The 19893-nt window shown below is 39.2% G+C and overlaps 2 protein-coding genes across 2 annotated transcripts; one reads left to right on the forward strand and one right to left on the reverse strand.

The window, feature by feature from the left end:
• Positions 1-998: 998 nt before the first annotated feature.
• LOC115005417 (uncharacterized) lies at positions 999-14337 on the reverse strand. The gene is given in 5 exon segments (XM_029427215.1): positions 999-2770; positions 2772-2858; positions 11495-12296; positions 12298-12795; positions 14150-14337. Coding segments are annotated over 5 exon segments (2622 nt in total). The 5' UTR covers positions 14158-14337; the 3' UTR covers positions 999-1543.
• On the forward strand, positions 6674-18531 carry LOC115005409 (pre-mRNA-splicing factor 38A-like). Its single transcript, XM_029427210.1, has 6 exons — positions 6674-6780; positions 16281-16460; positions 16576-16602; positions 16694-16785; positions 17270-17318; positions 18078-18531. The coding sequence occupies exons 2-6, from the start codon at positions 16294-16296 to the stop codon at positions 18121-18123; spliced, it is 381 nt and encodes a 126-aa protein (XP_029283070.1). The 5' UTR covers positions 6674-6780; positions 16281-16293; the 3' UTR covers positions 18124-18531.
• The last annotated feature ends 1362 nt before the right edge of the window (positions 18532-19893 follow it).

Raw genomic sequence — 19893 nt, forward strand, 5'->3', positions numbered from 1 at the left:
ACTAAAAAATGCGTCACATTCTACTGCGCCTACGGGCGCGGTGCCTTTCCCTGCAGGTGGTTTATCTTGAGTTGCAGACCCCCGCCTAACCCGGTATGCTAACCATGGATAAAATAATTCTGCGTGGACAGATACATTTGCTTTCCCTGTCAACAATGCTGGCTTACCAGTGTGCTTGATATGTGGCGAGAAAAGAGCAAACAACAGAAAATGTAATGTTGAAAGACATTTTGTGGGACATTTGAAAGGCTGTTGTGAATTTTTTACAAGCCAAAGAAATGATCACCACCTCCATGTTGATGAAAACACACTGAAACGGACAAAATTAAATAGAAACTGGCCTATTTCTTTATGTTTACTCTTTTTAAGATATTAGGCTGCAGCTATACGTTTTGTTTATTTCAAAGTAGACTACTTTTTTTATTCATTTCATTTTTATATTGTATTTTTTATAGTTTTGTGTATTTTTATATTATATTCATTTTATTTTATTCAACAAATATGGGGAGGACTCAAATAGGCCTGCATAGTTCTGTGTTTAATTTATTTCAAAGTAGGCCTAAACATGCCAGTGTATTTGTTACTTCTCTTCAAAAGGGTTTGGTGTTTTCCTTTGTTGAAACAGGTAAACATAGCAACAGTTTATTTTTTGGTCTTTCTGTAATTTCATAAATGCAACAAATGAAGTATAACTATATATTACATCTATAACCTGTGTTATCAAACATGTTTTGTGGCTCCAGAAAAATCTTATTTGGGGGAAAATGGGAAAAATGGCTCTTTAGATAGTAAAGGATGCCGAGCCCTGGCCTAGGTCCTAGGTCCTTGGAGATATTGTTATACAGCTTCATTTGTTTAATGCTCATCCATGTTGACTTCAAAATGTAAAGTTTAATTACCGGCCATCAGCAGCCTAAGTGCAGTACTGCAAAATGATGTGTCGTGTATTTGAATTTCTTTTATATAGTAACAACCAAAACAAAAAATAGTTAAACTACTTTTCATAGTGTATTTAATGCATGTTTATTAATTTGTACAATTGAAGCAAACTTGACAGATTTGCTATACATACAATCAGTTGTATCCGGCGATAATATTTAGGTTATACAGCAAATTAAGTATTACATTACATAACAGAGTTTTATATTTCACAACTCAAAGCTTTCAGAAAAGCAAATTTCAAAGGCTATAGAGTCTACTATGTTCTTAAAGTACAGTGCAACGGAAAACATCATGGTTACAGATAGATAGATACTTTAGGAAAACAACATCCATTCAAAATCTATTTGAACAAATAATGTGATACTGAATTATTGTCACGACATTTGAACATGTTAATAACCCGTGTTAGTGAAGGATTCGGCGTGTTTCATACAAATCGAGTGCTGATATTATTTTTTATTTTTGTCTTCCATTAACTACGGGAGTGCAGACACTTGTTGAAACCTGCCTTTAATGGACACAGCTCGATTAATAAGTATTTATAGATTCCTTTAGGTTATGCAATACCTATATTTCTTTTTTCGATTTAGAACCAGTGCTGTTAAAAACACTGTGGCTCTTGCAGGTTTTCCAGAAACTTCTCTATTTCTCTACACATTCTGTCCCTGCGTCTGTCTCTAATCTTCTCCAGAACATTGATGCTGTTATCCCGAAAGAAGGATTGTTGCGGTATCTCTGCCGCCTTCATGTGATATCTTAGTGACCTTTGGAACTCTTTTCGATCGAAGTTTAAATATTTTGCGTAGTAGTTGTAAAGCATCTGTTTGCTTGCAGGTTTAAGATCCCTTTCTAGCAGTTCCTGGTATATCTGCTCAGCTTTAGTCTGGCTGTTAGTTGACTTTGCGTATATATTTGCAAGGTCTATTTCCTTCAGAAAGGAAGAATGAGGGTAAAGTAAAATCACCTCTTTATGGAGACTGATTGCTCTGTCCATCAGGCTTTGTTTTGGGAGACTGTCCCTGAAAAAAATTATCTTCCATTTGTAGCAGAGTGCAGCACATCCCTTCAGATAACGCTCATCTGGATGGTTCTTCAGAGCCTCCTCTGCCAAATCAATGGCCTCATCAACAGATACATAGTTTTTGTAAACTCTTAGTACAGCTTTCATACCACTGTAGCTGCTGACAGGATTTCTCAAAACCTCCCTGGCTAGCTCACGTGCTTCATCTTCAATTCTTTCTCCTTTCTTAGCACATTGCTCGAGGTATTTAACAGCGAGGTACAAGTTCTCTGGATCCTGTTCTTTGGCGATTCTCATTTTCTCCAAGATGTCAGCCCCCACCGCTGTGCTGCTGTACTTTGAAGCATTCACTAACCCTAAGACATAGCTAGTGTTCCACTCCACCATGTCCGGCTGCATCCTGATGGCTCTCTGGAAGTAATCTGCAGACAGCAGCTTTTTGTCTGCACCGAACTTCATCAGAGTCCAGGCTTTTTCAGCGTAGATCCCTGGGTGGAGCTCATCCTGGGATGGAGATGGGTATTTTTTCATCAGGGCATCGACCCTTTTCAGGTAAGCCTCACTCTCTGCTGGGTCTCCCAGGTGGTGGTGCAGCCAAGCCAGGTTCCCGTAGTTCACCACTAACCAGGGACCCTCATCTGCATTTCTCATCTGGCAGAAGGCCTCTGTAGCCTTGTTGAAGAAACTCTGGGCTTCTTCAGTGAACCCCAGCTTGTATTCAATGAACCCCCGCAGGTTGTAAATGTGACCCAGCCAGGTGTGTCCATCCTCGGTGCCGATGTCCTTCAGTTTGTCACTGAGACAGTAAAAGTTTGGATTTGCTGGTGTCCAGATCCCAGGTGAAGTGGCACTGCAGGGCCTCCAGTTTGAAGTTTGTTTTTTGACTCTGAGCAGCACTGATGGAGAATACAAATAACAATTATTAAAACACATCATCGGTAGGTTCATGTAATATAATCTGAAGTTTGCTATGTTTGCATAACCACTGTTCATCTCATGTGGAGAAACGGAGGAAGATAGAAATTGAGTAAGCAGCAATGAATGCATAGGAAGAAAATAAGAAGGGAAGGATTCATTTCTTTTTTTTTATTAAATTGAATACTGTTAGGCATTTCTCCAATTTCTCTACCAGAATTATATCCATGTCAGTGTGGAAAAAAAATGACCAGAAAACGTTAAAAAATACACACTTTAAACTCCCTATAAGCAAAGTCAAGAATGAAGAAAGAAGGGAGGGAATGAAAACATCCTTGTTAACTTGAAGGATTGTGGGATATTGTTTGAAGCAGAATAATGATTTTAGTTAGCAACTGCCTGAAACATGAAGATATTTGTATACTGTTAATCATTAGAGTATTTTAGTCTATAGACAGACACTGAGATTTAATGGTGTAAAGGCAGAAAGTGAGGTCATAGAAAGTAAAGGTTAACAGCTAAAATAACATTAGTTACTAGTTACACCACTAAATAAGTAAGTATAGATAAAGTGTCAGCAGAATGTGCTGTTGTCAGGAGTATTTGAAAACACAGTTTTTTTTTCCCGCTGTGGGAAAGTTAGGGAGTATTTGAAGAAAAAGATAACTACTGGTGCACAGTGGTTAAAAAGTCAAGGTTGGCAGGACAGTCAGGCAACAGATGTTACATTACTATTGTTTAAAACTTGGTTTAATTAATTTCTGACTCGCTCAGCACATCGCTGTAACTTTTCTTGTATTCTCTGTGCCTCCTTTCAGATAGGCAATGTTTTCTTTAGCCCTACGCGTCAAACTCGACCATTGTATCTTAGGTAAACTGAAGGTCATCATAAGAAACAGACAATTGTATTCTTGTGTCTGACTAACACCTGCCACCGTCTGAATTCTCTACCCCTCCTGTCTCTACCCCTCCTGTCTCTACTCACTGACTTTTTGGAACAATGGTGTCAACTTTGAAAGATAAGGAAAATGTATAAACTAAGAGGTGTGTGATTTGTTATTCAATCAGTCCTTGGACCGACTTGTGTGTGCTGTACTGTGTTGATTCTTCAGTAAACTCTTATTCTATTGAAACTCCTGGAACTCTGTTGATTTTTTAAAGCAATATAGAAGTATTGTTATAGTGTGGTGAAGATCCTTCAGGGATTTTCTCGCACAGGATCCATAATGTCAATATTTGGGGATCTATGACTCAATAATAAGACATAAAATAAATCCGAATGTAACTCATTAGTTACTCTTACAATAATATGCAGAAGCAGCTTCTCACCTCATCATTCGGCTGTTTCCTCGACTCAGCAGTTCTCTAAATGTTAGTTAGTTCGGCTGTTTTTGCTCTTGATGCATCTTTACGTTCGCTGGTACAAAGTCAAATAAGTCCAACTCCTGCTTTGCTGTAAATTATGAGAAGTTGTTGAGCACGCAGCTTTAAATGTTCACACTGAAGTCGAAGTGAATGTCAGACGTTTGCATTTTTGTTCTGTCTAAACACGCCCACCTGACTATCGTTTCCTAAGAATAGAAACCTAAAGCCACATTTCTGGAAAAAGAACTTAGACATGACTCATTGAAGTTTGTGATTACATTATCTCCTAAGTGTATTTAAAATAATTCGTTTGGTTTTCTTCTTGTAGAATATGATGCTATATTTTTTTATGGCGGTACCTTCTCATAAAATATTATGATATCATATGAGCCTTTTCAGTATATGTGTACACTTTGAGCAGCAGCTGTCTGCAGTGTCAGTCACCGTCAGCTTAATGTGGGGCCTTGGGGGTCCAGGTCTGTCCAAAAAGGTCACTTTGCCCCCTCAGTTGAAACCTGTGTTGTAAAATGTCAAATAAATTAACCATTTAATCTTGTAAATGAGTATTATGTTGAAGTCTGTTTTGTTCAATGTAGTAATCCACACGCCCACCTGACTATCCTTTCCCAGGAATAGAAACCGAAAGCCACATTTCTGGAAAAAGAACTTAGACCTGACTTATTAAAGTTTGTGATTATATTTTCTCCTAAGTGTATTTAAAATAAAATTGCTTTTCTTCTTTATAATATGATGCCACACTGAGTGAAATATTCAACCCCAAGATGCCACAGTTATTTATGGGTGCACCTTCTGATAACATATTATGATATCATAATATAAGCATATTCAGTATATGTGTACACTTTGAGCAGCAGTTGTCTGCAGAATGTCCCTGTCGGCTTAATGTGGAGCTTTGGGGGTCCAGGTCTGTCCAAAAGGTTCACTGTGCCCCCTCAGCTGAATTCTCTCTCTGACAAAAAACGAAACTGAAAAACAACAACAAAACTGAGGTGCATAGACTTACTTCATGAAACATGCTAATGTGAATTATACAATTAATAAAAGCTATGTGAGATGCGTAAAATGACTCCTTGTCAAAATTGTTGCATGTCTGTTTCATATGCGATGGCGGTGACCCTGGTGAAAGTATGAAGAGCTGGGATAGCGTTACCTGGAGACGCCTGCATTATGACGCTCTGCTGATAACCCACTCAGTAGGGAGAAAACATATGTTAAGAGACTCTATTCTGTCACTAGTGCAAACGTTTACAGTCTTGGTTTGTGGTTTGCTCTGTTTGACAACAGTTACATAAGCAGATATGAGATGCATCGTATTATGGTCCGGGTTTGGAAGCTCTGGGGTTTGGCTCTACTCACATAAGCGTTGTTCACATTGCCGTAACATTTGTCTATAATTCTGTCCCGCATTTATAGTATTGTTGAAAACCGGGTGACAGTTTAAGTTTGCAATAATTGAAGTTCCCTATAATAAAAAACACACTCTAAGTTCAAAAAGGTGAAGTCGAGTCGTACTTTGTTGTCTGCACCACTTATCAGTGTTAAAAACACAGATGCCCCCCGACGTTTCACTTCTGTCTGAGTGAATTAAAGAAAAATACTCCAGCTCACAAAGAGCCAGAAATATCCCGGTGAAGCCACGTCTCAGTAAACACTATAATAGAAGACTCTGTAGTTTGTATGTCCTCCGGCAGGTCAGATGGTGGGAAGGCTCCCGCAGTGCAGAGAGCCATCAGTGAGTCTCTTTTGCAAGGATCGTCATCGTGCCAACATACGCAGTCTTTAGATTAAAACGTGTGGTTTAAAATAAAAAAAGAAACGTAAAACATAAAAACATAAAAGCTGCAGCGCGCGACAGGAGCCCGGGTCGCAGCAGTGCCGTGCCACCAGGAGGTCCGGACCTGACAGGGTTCTATTTAATTTAAAAACACTTCTTTTCAACACAAAAGCTTGCATGTTTGATTATTACCTGTTCACATATCGCCTTGGAAATATTGTCACTGTTCCATCCATGTTGACTTAAAGGTTGTAGTATAATTAACATCTATCAGCACCCTGTGTACAGTACTGCATAATGATGTCGTGTATTTCAATTTCTTGTATATAGTAACTACCAAAACAAAAAATACTTAAAGAACCTTTCTTAGTGTACATAATGCATATTTATTATTGTATAGAACTTAGATAAATCTTGACATCTTAACTTTCTATATATACAATCAGCTGTGGCTGGTGATAATATTCAGGTTATACATCAAGTTAAGCATTACAGAGTTTTGTCTTTCACAAAACAAAATTTACTGCAAAGCAAATTTCAAAGGCTCTAGAGTCTATTATGTTATTAAAATACATTGCAAAGGACAACACCATGGTTACACGTATAGTCTAAATGTAACTTATTAAAGAAAAACAATATCTGATCAAAATCTATTTGAATAAATCATGTGAAACTGAATTATGGTAACAATATTTTTAACATGTCCTCAGTGATGCTATTTAAATGACGAGTGTTATTCAAGGATTTTCATACAAATTACTGCTCACAGTTTTACAAATACTCTTTTAGATAGGTGAAGTGGCACTGCAGGTCCTCCAGTTTGGAAACCAGTGTTGTTTGACTCTGAGCAGCACTGATAGAGAATAAAAAGAACAATTCTTAAAACACATTCTCAAAAGGTTCATACAAAATGCTCTGAAGTGTGCTATGTTTGGATAACCACTGTTCATCTGATGTGGAGAAAGGGAGAAGGGAAGGAAGGCACGGAGTAAGAAGCACTGAATAGACAGCAAGAAAACAAAGTAAGACAAAATGAATGGACCAGTCATAAGGAATAAAACATCCATCCATTTTCTATTCCCTCAGCTCCCCCTAGAACAGGGGTCTGCAACCTGCGGCTCAGGAGCCACATGCAGCTCTTTAACCCCTCTGTAGTGGCTCCCTGTAGCTTAGACAAAAAAAAACATGGAACATGTATTTTTTGTTGCACAGTGGACAATCTTTCAAAGGGAACACCTCTTATCTTGGAGTTCGAGGTGAAACAGTGACACTGAAATAAAATATATTTTTTAATATTTCGTCAACTAAAAAATGCGTCACATTCTCCTGCGTCTACGGGCGCGGTGCCTTTCCCTGCAGGTGGTTTATCTTGAGTTGCAGACCCCCGCCTAACCCGGTATGCTAACCATGGATAAAAAAATTCTGCGTGGACAGATACATTTGCTTTCCCTGTCAACAATGCTGGCTTACCAGTGTGCTTGATATGTGGCGAGAAAAGAGCAAACAACAGAAAATGTAATGTTGAAAGACATTTTGTGGGACATTTGAGAGGCTGTTGTGAATTTTTTACAAGCCAAAGAAATCATCACCACCTCCATGTTGATGAAAACACACTGAAACGGACATAATTAAATAGAAACTGGCCTATTTATTTATGTTTACTCTTTTTAAGATATTAGGCTTGCAGCTATACGTTTTGTTTATTTCAAAGTGGACTACTTTTTTTATTCATTTCATTTTTATTTTGTATTTTTTATAGTTTTGTGTATTTTTATATTATATTCATTTTATTTTATTCAACAAATATGGGGAGGACTGAAATAGGCCTGCATAGTTCTGTGTTTAATTTATTTCAAAGTAGGCCTAAACATGCCAGTGTATTTGTTCCTTCTCTTCAAAAGGATTTGGTGTTTTCCTTTGTTGAAACAGGTAAACATAGCAACAGTTTCTTTTTTGGTTTTTCTGTAATTTAATAAATGCAACAAATGAAGTATAACTATATATTAAATCTATAAGCTGTGTTATCAAACATGTTTTGTGGCTCCAGAAAAATCTTATTTGGTGGAAGATGGGAAAAATGGCTCTTTAGATAGTAAAGGATGCCGACCCCTGGCCTAGGTCCTAGGTCCTAGGAGATATTGTTATACAGCTTCATTTGTTTAGTGCTCATCCATGTTGACTTCAAAATGTAAAGTTTAATTACCGGCCATCAGCAGCCTAAGTGCAGTACTGCAAAATGATGTGTCGTGTATTTGAATTTCTTGTATATAGTAACAACCAAAACAAAAAGAGTTTAAACTACTTTTCATAGTGTATATAATGCATGTTTATTCATTTGTACAATTGAAGCAAACTTGACAGATTTGCTATACATACAATCAGTTGTATCCGGCGATAATATTCAGATTATACAGCAAATGAAGTATTACATTACATAACAGAGTTTTATATTTCACAACTCAAAGCTTTCAGAAAAGCACATTTCAAAGGCTATAGAGCAGGGGTCTCAAACTCAATTTACCTGGGGGCCGCTGGAGGTAGATTCTGGGGGAGGCTGGCCTGCATCAAATATTCCACAAAAAAAGGGTTTCTATTATTCCAAAAAAAAGTACAACTGATCCAATCTTCTCAATCTTTAATAATAACAATATAATATAACAATATACAATATAATAACAGAATAACATGAACGGTTCTTCAGAACATATGCTTCTCTAACCTACTCCTTGCTGTCAGAGACCTGGCAGCGCTTCCTCTTACACAGCTGAGCCACATTTGGCTTGAGGGAGGAAGCAATTGAGACGCTCAGTATGGCTTGAAGATGTTCATCAGTAAGTTTGGACCTGTACTTTGACTTATTAAAGTTCATGGTGGAGAAGAGCTTTTCACACAGATATGTGCTCCCAAATAGGCACATGGTCCGCTTGAACATCCTGTAAAGCTCAGGGAAGGTGGGGGGCAATTCTCTCAAAAATTGTCCAAGCTTGTCTGCTTTTCCACTCGCCTCCCTGAACTTGGCTTTGAGTTCAGAATTGCACTGCAGGTCAATGAGCTCCATTTGAAGCACAGGAGGGGCATCTTGCACATCGAAGGAGAAGGGGTCAGCTCTGTGTGTCTTGAAGTCTGCAAACCTGTGAACAAATTCCTCCTGTAGCTTTACAATGCCATCAGCATACTTCTCACCACTGAATGGTGTGCCCACATCCATGAGTGCCTTGCATGCTGGGAAATGGCAGAGGTTTGTCTGAGAGAGCTGGGCTTTCCATAACACAAGTTTTGTGGAGAATGCTCTGACGTTGTCATAGGCAGCACTGACCAGCTGCCCCTGGCCTTGTAATTTCTTGTTCAGTGCATTCAGCTCCTGTGTGATGTCAACAAGAAAAGCTAAGTCCATGAGCCATTTGGGATCACTTAGCACAGGAACAGCCATCCCATCCTTCTCCATGAAGGCTTTCACTTCTGCTCTCAACTCAAAGAACCTCTTCAAGACGTTTCCCCTGCTGAGCCAACGTACCTCGGTGAAGTAGAGCACATACTCATATGCTGACTCTATTTCCTCCAAAAAGGCGCGGAACTGGCGATGCTTTAAGCCCCTGGATCTGATGTGGTTGATGCATTTCACAACGACAGACATCACATTGTCAAACTTCAGGCATTTGCTGCAAAGGGCCTGCTGATGAATAATGCAGTGCAGAGCAGTGGCCTCCTCCACACCCTCATCTCCCACCAGTCCATTTCTCCTCCCTGTCATTGATGGCGCTCCGTCAGTTGTTATTCCAGCAAACCTCTTCCATGGTAAACCGGCATCCACAATGGCATCACACAGCTGGCAGAATATTTCCTGGTCTGGCCATGCATTGGAATCACTGTGAGCAACTCCTCCATCACGTCAAAATTGTCGTCAACACCGTGGACATACATTGCGAGCTGCGCAGTGTCGGTGATGTCTGTGCTCTCATCAAGAGCGACTGAGTATGCACGGAAATGTTTGGCTTTCTCACGCAGTTGATCGTATATGTTACCTGACAGGTCAAAAATGCGCTCTGCCACTGTGTTGGCTGAAAGGCTAATGTTGCTTAACTGAGCCTTCTTTTCCGGACAGACTCTACTTGCAGCCTGTAACATGCACTTTTTGATGAACTCGCCGTCTTTGAATGGCTTTCCCGCCTTAGCAATCATCTCACTCACCACGTAGCTAGCTTCGACTGCCGCATCGCTCTCTTTGCTTGCTTTCTTGAAAAGATCTTGTTGCCTCAGTAGACATGTTTTAAGAATGGCGACCCGGTCTTCTCTCTCATCTCCCTGGTATTTTGCATACTCCTCAGCATGTCTAGTTGAGTAATGACGTCTGATGTTGTATTCCTTGTGCACCGCAACTTTCTCTGTGCATATAAGACACGTCGGGATGCCCCTGTACTCAACAAAAAAATATTCCGTCTCCCACTTTTCCTGAAATTGTCTGTGCTCGTCGCAAACCTTTCTCTTCACGGCAGGTTTTGAGAAAGACATGACGGGCTGGGTGACAAAAAAAACCGTTGCTGTCACAAGCCTGAGCTATGGTAGCTGTCAGGTAAATTAATCCTGATTTGTATTAATCCACACTGGAAAGACTATCACATGTATTTGTCTACCTCAATCAATATGTATTACGACACTACGAATATGTTTCTGCACTATTATGTATTTTCTGCACAATTATGTATTTTCTGCACTGAATGTATTACAAACATAATAGGGGCACTTCCCCTTTAAGAGTAACAGGTCAACAAACCATCACTTCCTGACTGCTGACGGAGGAGCGTGTAGGCGCCAAACTGGGACCAATGAGGAGAAGGTCAACGCCTACTCCATGTATTAGATGCGATGTTTACAACCCTTTGTGCACACTTGGAGCGGGACCGTCAGACAGTTAACTGGGGTTTTTAGAGCGTTCAGTCTGTGGAAACGGCGAAGTGAAAAGTGTCCTCAGCTGAGAATATTTTCTATGTTTGACTTATCACGTTATAGCCTATAAGTGATTAAAACAAATATAAAACGCCCAAGGCAACGACTCGCGGGAGAAAACGCGCGGGCCGCGAGTCTGAGACCCCTGCTATAGAGTCTACTATGTTCTTAAAATACAATGCAACGGAAAACATCATGGTTACAGATAGATAGATACTTTAGGAAAACAACATCCATTCAAAATCTATTTGAACAAATAATGTGATACTGAATTATTGTCACGACATTTGAACATGTTAATAACCCGTGTTAGTGAAGGATTCGGCGTGTTTCATACAAATCGAGTGCTGATATTATTTTTAACAGCCTGTCTTCCATTAACTACGAAAGTGCAGACATTTGTTGAAACCTGCCTTTAATGGACACAGCTCGATTAATAAGTATTTATAGATTCCTTTAGGTAATGCAATACCTATATTTCTTTTTTCGATTTAGAATCAGTGCTGTTAAAAACACTGTGGCTCTTGCAGGTTTTCCAGAAACTTCTCTATTTCTCTACACATTCTGTGCCTGCCTTTGTCTCTAATCTTCTCCAGAACATTGATGCTGTTCTCCCGAAAGAAGGATTGTTGCGGTATCTCTGCTGCCTTCATGTGATATCTTAGTGACCTTTGGAACTCTTTTCGATCGAAGTTTAAATATTTTGCGTAGTAGTTGTAAAGCATCTGTTTGCTTGCAGGTTTAAGATCCCTTTCTAGCAGTTCCTGGTATATCTGCTCAGCTTTAGTCTGGCTGTTAGTTGACTTTGCGTATATATTTGCAAGGTCTATTTCCTTCAGAAAGGAAGAATGAGGGTAAAGTAAAATCACCTCTTTATGGAGACTGATTGCTCTGTCCATCAGGCTTCGTTTTGGGAGACTGTCCCTGAAAAAAACTATCTTCCATTTGTAGCAGAGTGCAGCACATCCCTTCAGATAACGCTCATCTGGATGGTTCTTCAGAGCCTCCTCTGACAAATCAATGGCCTCATCAACAGATACATAGTTTTTGTAAACTCTTAGTACAGCTTTCATACCACTGTAGCTGCTGACAGGATTTCTCAAAACCTCCCTGGCTAGCTCACGTGCTTCATCTTCAATACTTTCTCCTTTCTTAGCACATTGCTCGAGGTATTTAACAGCGAGGTACAAGTTCTCTGGATCCTGTTCTTTGGCGATTCTCATTTTCTCCAAGATGTCAGCCCCCACTGCTGTGCTGCTGTACTTTGAAGCATTCACTAACCCTAAGACATAGCTAGTGTTCCACTCCACCATGCATCCTGATGGCTCTCTGGAAGTAATCTGCAGACAGCAGCTTTTTGTCTGCACCGAACTTCATCAGAGTCCAGGCTTTTTCAGCGTAGATCCCTGGATGGAGCTCATCCTGGGATGGAGATGGGTATTTTTTCATCAGGGCATCGACCCTTTTCAGGTAAGCCTCACTCTCTGCTGGGTCTCCCAGGTGGTGGTGCAGCCAAGCCAGGTTCCCGTAGTTCACCACTAACCAGGGACCCTCATCTGCATTTCTCATCTGGCAGAAGGCCTCTGTAGCCTTGTTGAAGAAACTCTGGGCTTCTTCAGTGAACCCCAGCTTGTATTCAATGAACCCCCGCAGGTTGTAAATGTGACCCAGCCAGGTGTGTCCATCCTCGGTGCCGATGTCCTTCAGTTTGTCACTGAGACGTAAAAGTTTGGATTTGCTGGTGTCCAGATCCCAGGTGAAGTGGCACTGCAGGGCCTCCAGTTTGAAGTTTGTTTTTTGACTCTGAGCAGCACTGATGGAGAATACAAATAACAATTATTAAAACACATCATCGGTAGGTTCATGTAATATAATCTGAAGTTTGCTATGTTTGCATAACCACTGTTCATCTCATGTGGAGAAACGGAGGAAGATAGAAATTGAGTAAGCAGCAATGTATGCATAGGAAGAAAATAAGAAGGGAAGGATTCATTTCTTTTTTTTTATTAAATTGAATACTGTTAGGCATTTCTCCAATTTCTCTACCAGAATTATATCCATGTCAGTGTGGAAAAAAAATGACCAGAAAACGTTAAAAAATACACACTTTAAACTCCCTATAAGCAAAGTCAAGAATGAAGAAAGAAGGGAGGGAATGAAAACATCCTTGTTAACTTGAAGGATTGTGGGATATTGTTTGAAGCAGAATAATGATTTTAGTTAGCAACTGCCTGAAACATGAAGATATTGTACATGTATACTGTTAATCATTAGAGTATTTTAGTCTATACGACAGACACTGAGATTTAATGGTGTAAAGGCAGAAGGTGAGGTCATGGAAAGTAAAGATTAACAGCTAAAATAACATTAGTTACTAGTTACACCACTAGTTAAGTAAGTATAGATAAAGTGTCAGCAGAATGTGCTGTTGTCAGGAGTATTTGAAAATACAGTTTTTTTTTCCCGCTGTGGGAAAGTTAGGGAGTATTTGAAGAAAAAGATAACTACTGGTGCACAGTGGTTAAAAAGTCAAGGTTGGCAGGACAGTCAGGCAACAGATGTTACATTACTATTGTTTAAAACTTGGTTTAATTAATTTCTGACTCGCTCAGCACATCGCTGTAACTTTACTTGTATACTCTGTGCCTCCTTTCAGATAGGCAATGTTTTCTTTAGCCCTACGCGTCAAACTCGACCATTGTATCTTAGGTAAACTGAAGGTCATCATAAGAAACAGACAATTGTATTCTTGTGTCTGACTAACACCTGCCACCGTCTGAATTCTCTACCCCTCCTGTCTCTACCCCTCCTGTCTCTACTCACTGACTTTTTGGAACAATGGTGTCAACTTTGAAAGATAAGGAAAATGTATAAACTAAGAGGTGTGTGATTTGTTATTCAATCACTCCTTGGACCGACTCGTGTTTGCTGTACTGTGTTGATTCTTCAGTAAACTCTTATTCTATTGAAACTCCTGGAACTCTGTTGATTTTTTAAAGCAATATAGAAGTATTGTTATAGTGTGGTTAAGATCCTTCAGGGATTTTCTCGCACAGGATCCATAATGTCAATATTTGGGGATCTATGACTCAATAATAAGACATAAAATAAATCCGAATGTAACTCATTAGTTACTCTTACAATAATATGCAGAAGCAGCTTCTCACCTCATCATTCGGCTGTTTCCTCGACTCAGCAGTTCTCTAAATGTTAGTTAGTTCGGCTGGTTTTTGCTCTTGATGCATCTTTACGTTCGCTGGTACAAAGTCAAATAAGTCCAACTCCTGCTTTGCTGTAAATTATGAGAAGTTGTTGAGCACGCAGCTTTAAATGTTCACACTGAAGTCGAAGTGAATGTCAGACGTTTGCATTTTTGTTCTGTCTAAACACGCCCACCTGACTATCGTTTCCTAAGACTAGAAACCTAAAGCCACATTTCTGGAAAAAGAACTTAGACATGACTCATTGAAGTTTGTGATTACATTATCTCCTAAGTGTATTTAAAATAATTCGTTTGGTTTTCTTCTTGTAGAATATGATGCTATATTTTTTTATGGCGGTACCTTCTCATAAAATATTATGATATCATATGAGCCTTTTCAGTATATGTGTACACTTTGAGCAGCAGCTGTCTGCAGTGTCAATCACCGTCAGCTTAATGTGGGGCCTTGGGGGTCCAGGTCTGTCCAAAAAGGTCACTTTGCCCCCTCAGCTGAAACCTGTGTTGTAAAATGTCAAATAAATTAACCATTTAATCTTGTAAATGAGTATTGTGTTGAAGTCTGTTTTGTTCAATGTAGGAATCCACACGCCCACCTGACTATCCTTTCCCAGGAATAGAAACCGAAAGTCACATTTCTGGAAAAAGAACTTAGACCTGACTTATTAAAGTTTGTGATTATATTTTCTCCTAAGTGTATTTAAAATAAAATTGCTTTTCTTCTTTATAATATGATGCCACACTGAGTGAAATATTCAACCCCAAGATGCCACAGTTATTTATGGGTGCACCTTCTGATAACATATTATGATATCATAATATAAGCATATTCAGTATATGTGTACACTTTGAGCAGCAGTTGTCTGCAGAATGTCCCTGTCGGCTTAATGTGGAGCTTTGGGGGTCCAGGTCTGTCCAAAAAGGTCACTGTGCCCCCTCTGCTGAATTATCTCCCTGACAAAAAACTAAACTGAAAAACAACAACAAAACTGAGGTGCATAGACTTACTTCATGAAACATGCTAATGTGAATTATACAATTAATAAAAGCTGTGTGAGATGCGTAAAATGACTCCTTGTCAAAATTGTTGCATGTCTGTTTCATATGCGATGGCGGTGACCCTGGTGAAAGTATGAAGAGCTGGGACAGCGTTACCTGGAGACGCCTGCATTATGACGCTCTGCTGATAACCCACTCAGTAGGGAGAAAACATCTGTTAAGAGACTCTATTCTGTCACTAGTGCAAACGTTTACAGTCTTGGTTTGTGGTTTGCTCTGTTTGACAACAGTTCTATAAGCAGATATGAGATGCAACGTATTATGGTCCGGGTTTGGAAGCGTGAATTGAAAAGAAACGTAAAACGTGAAATGTAAAACAACATAAAAACATAAAAGCTGCAGCGTGCGACAGGAGCCCGGGTCGCAGCAGTGCCGTGCCACCAGGAGGTCCGGACCTGACAGGGTTCTATTTAACTTAAAAACACTTCTTTTCAACACAAAAGCTTGCATGTTTTATTATTAGTCACCTGTTCACATTTCGCCTTGGAAATATTGTCACTGTTCCATCCATGTTGACTTAAAGGTTGTAGTATAATTAACGTCCATCAGCACCCTGTGTACAGTACTGCATAATGATGTGTCGTGTATTTCAATTTCTTGTATATAGTAACCACCAAAACAAAAAATACTTAAAGAACCTTTCTTAGTGTACATAATGCATATTTATTATTGTATAGAACTTAGATAAATCTTGACATCTTAACTTTCTATACATACAATCAGCTGTGTCTGGTGATAATATTCAGGTTATACATCAAGTTAAGCATTAAAGAGTTTTATCTTTCACAAAACAAAATTTACTGCAAAGCAAATTTCAAAGGCTCTAGAGTCTATTATGTTATTAAAATACATTGCAAAGGACAAAATCATGGTTACACGAATAGCCTACATGTAACTTATTAAAGAAAAACAATATATGATCAAAATCTATTTTAATAAATCATGTGATACTGAATTATGGTAACAATATGTTTAACATGTCCTCAGTGATGCTATTTAAATGACCAGTGTTATTCAAGGATTTTCATACAAATGGAGTGTATTACTGCTGACAGTTTTACAAATAATCTTTTAGATATTGTGACAATATCTAACATCTGTCTTCCATTAACTACTAAAGTGCAGACACTTTACCGTGACAACGACCGACCTCGTCGCTCACCGTCGCCTCGTTACAGACGCAGTCGCTCACCCAGACGGTTCGTGTTTTAATCATCCAGAATGAGACATTTTCCACAGCTACATTCTTGTGAAGTCATTTCATAAATTGTGAATTCAGCTCAAATCCTGTGTGTGTTTATTTTCTTTCTGCAGGAGGAGCAGATCTCCAAAGAGGCGAAGGTATGTTCGCTTTTGGCTGAAATCCTTTGTCACCTTTTTAAAATATAATACATGACCCTCATTCATGTCTTTTTGTTGCGTGTTCTCGCAGCCCATCGCCCCGGAGAGACCGCCATCGCAGCAAGAGCCCCCGCCGACACCGCAGCCGGTTCAGAGACAGACGCCACCGCTCCAAATCCCCCGGTAGGTACTCGCGTGATGCATTGATGCGAAACTGAGAAACTTTAAGAGTAGGCTCTACTACTGGCCTATAGTGGCTGTACAATAATAGATGGATGGATGTATACAGGGAGGTCATTTAGATAAAACCCTAATAAGAATTTGTTGAGAATTCTTTTGCAGACATTTCACTTATTGAATTGTATTTGTACTAAACTGTGAACACCACAGTGAATGAGAGGAAGTTATTCTTTGATTCTACCTCCACTTATTTGGACAGATGAGCTCGATGAGGTTTTTATTTTATGTCGTTGTCATTTAGTTTTCGTGTTCCGGTCAAACTTTTATTTCTTCAATTGGTTTTATTTTTTATTTGAATTCAAAGTTTTACCCAGATGTTCACAATACTTGATTCTTATGAGTATGTAGAAGAAGAAACAAATCCTTACTGTAAATGATGTTTTGAGGATGGTTGTTTGGTACTTATGCTATCATTATTCTGATTCAGGTCATCACAGAAGCCACAGACATCGCAGCCACTCAAAGTCCCCAGAGAGGTGAGTGATGATGCTGTTGTTGCTTAAACATGCAAGAATGTTGCATCTACTCACAAAATTATAACCATTTTTCTATCTGCATATATTGGGTCAGGGTATAGTTCCAAGTGTTTCGATCCCATATAATAAACATGTTTTTTTTAAACAAGAAGCGAAAGTTACTGAATGTTGTCTAAACACACAGATGAACAATAACTCTGCCTAAAAATACAGTTTTTAACTAATGTAAATCAGGAACTGTGCACAAAGAAGAAGCCATTAACTTTACAAATCTGACAACTTTCAGTACTTGGTGCTTCTTGATAGCAGTGCTACAGGTACATTTTAGTCTGTACCAAAACTATCTCTCCACAGAGTCTTTAGAGTAGTTTTCAGGATATTTTTATTGTATCACACGATCTTCACCAGCAGATGGAGTTTTCCCACTTTTCACATAATTGTTTTCAAGTATATATAAAAAAGGATTCTTGACCTTGGAAGCAGTACAAACAAAACAATCTCACGTCAAGGTTAATTGAGTAGCTGTTCTGGAGCTTTCAGTCGCAACACACGATCTTCAGCACATTAACAAAATGGATTTAAGGAGACACCCAGCACTCTTTGTGTGTTGTCACTATTTTACAATAATGTCTGAAATGAAACAAACAGGGTATTTAATGTTCCTATATCTCCAGTGTGATTTCTTTTCTAAGTAATTAGTTATGAACTATTTGTTTAATTATTTCCATTTAAAGTCATTTTGTTTCTCTCACATCACAGGAGTTCAAAAAAGAGTCACAAGAAGAGTCGAAGAGGAAACGAGTGATGTTTCTTATATATCTTCCCTTTTTATTTTTTACCTCCAAACGGTCATAGAACTTGCTTCTAAATCTTGTACGAAATTTGAGTTTTTTTAATTTTAAGTTTACAAGTCATTTCCATTTTCGATGTTGGACCACCGACATGTCTAAGATTTTACAATGTAAAGCCCTCCGGTCTCAGCAGTGTGTATGGACAGTATATATTCACTCACTCCATCTGCAGCCTTTCAGCCTCATTCTCACACCCTCTGAGAGAGAGAGCAATCCTACAGTACGCCCCGTCTTCAGATACTTACGGCTATTATTGATAACTTTTGGATCTGTGTAAATGTAGAAAATGTGTTTCTGTATGTTAAGAATGAGTTTCACACTCTGACCTGACATTTGTCAGAAATAAAGACCCTGATTCCTTAGTCGTGTGTTTTATGGAAGTTTGTTTGAATCCAGAGGAAAGACGACGACATGCAACTCATGATTGATGTGTTACGACTCGGACACAGGGAAGGAAGACTCAAACGCACGACTCCAGAAACAAATGTAAAGTGTAAAAAACAATACTTTACTTCAATAAATCCGATGATCAACTCAAAGCGCACACTAAGAGGATATACAAACTTCTCTGAAAAATCACACTTGTTGATACACTGGTACTTGCACATGATATGACAAGACAAACTGGCACAAGACAAGGGGAGACAGGACAATTTATACAAGAGGTGAGGGGGAACAGGTGGAAACAATCAGGGGCGGGGCTGAAGATGGCGGGAAACCACACCAAGACAGGAAGTAAAGGGAACTGGATTGAGAAACAAGAGGTAGGTACACAACAAAACAGGAAATTACAACATGAAAAACTCAACAAACTCGACGAGACATGACATGATGCTCCTGGGATTTTATTTACAAGGAACTTTGTCAAGTAAAATAAGACATGATACAAATATTACAGCTGTGTTTTCAACAGTCTATGGGTTTCATGTTACACTATATTGCCAAAAGGTCGGCTGAACATGCAAACATTTATACTTTGTCTTTGGGAAATTATATTATTAAACAAGGCTCCAATAAAGTTTTCAATCATCAATCAATAAATGAATTCATCTTTACTTGGGAAAAACTTCAGCATTTCTTTTGAGGAAATTACTGTTTTCCCCTGTAATTAGTACCAAATTATTATTTCCAAGGAATTATTCTGAAATCTCAAACATAAAATTCAGTGTTACTGTGATTTTAGTTTTTGGAAAACGATGAATTATGCCCAGACATTAGTGCCTCTGTTGTTGAAACATGTGTTGCCATGTATGAAGGAGCCAGACTCGACGAAGTTCGCCGTCATGCCATTCATGCTGAAAAACGTCTTACAGCAGCTAAAGAACACTCTGAAATGCAAAGAAAAGACACTAAAAATAAAGCTCAACTCTGCATGCTCTCCACTCTGACAGCCTGGTCTCACAAGGACTCACAAGGAGCCCGTGGACGAGGTTTCCAACGAGGCAGAGGAGGATTTCGAGGCAGAGGACGAGGACGTGGAGGGCCTCCACAGAATAACGGTGCTTGTTTCATCTGCAACAAACAAGATCACTGGGTCAAAGATTGTCCAGAAAGACGCAACCAACAACAGGGACGCGAACAACAGGAATTCAGTCAGGACTACACAGCTGGAAACTGACGCCAGACAGACATTGGAGAGGTCGGTGAACACAGCCTGACAGGAGAGGAACACGCGCCGCCCGAAGCTACAGAACAGGGAAGTGAAACACACACATACACACAAA

The sequence above is a fragment of the Cottoperca gobio genome, unplaced genomic scaffold (genome assembly GCF_900634415.1).
Source record: "Cottoperca gobio unplaced genomic scaffold, fCotGob3.1 fCotGob3_2arrow_ctg1, whole genome shotgun sequence".
NCBI classification, from domain to species: Eukaryota; Metazoa; Chordata; class Actinopteri; order Perciformes; family Bovichtidae; genus Cottoperca; species Cottoperca gobio.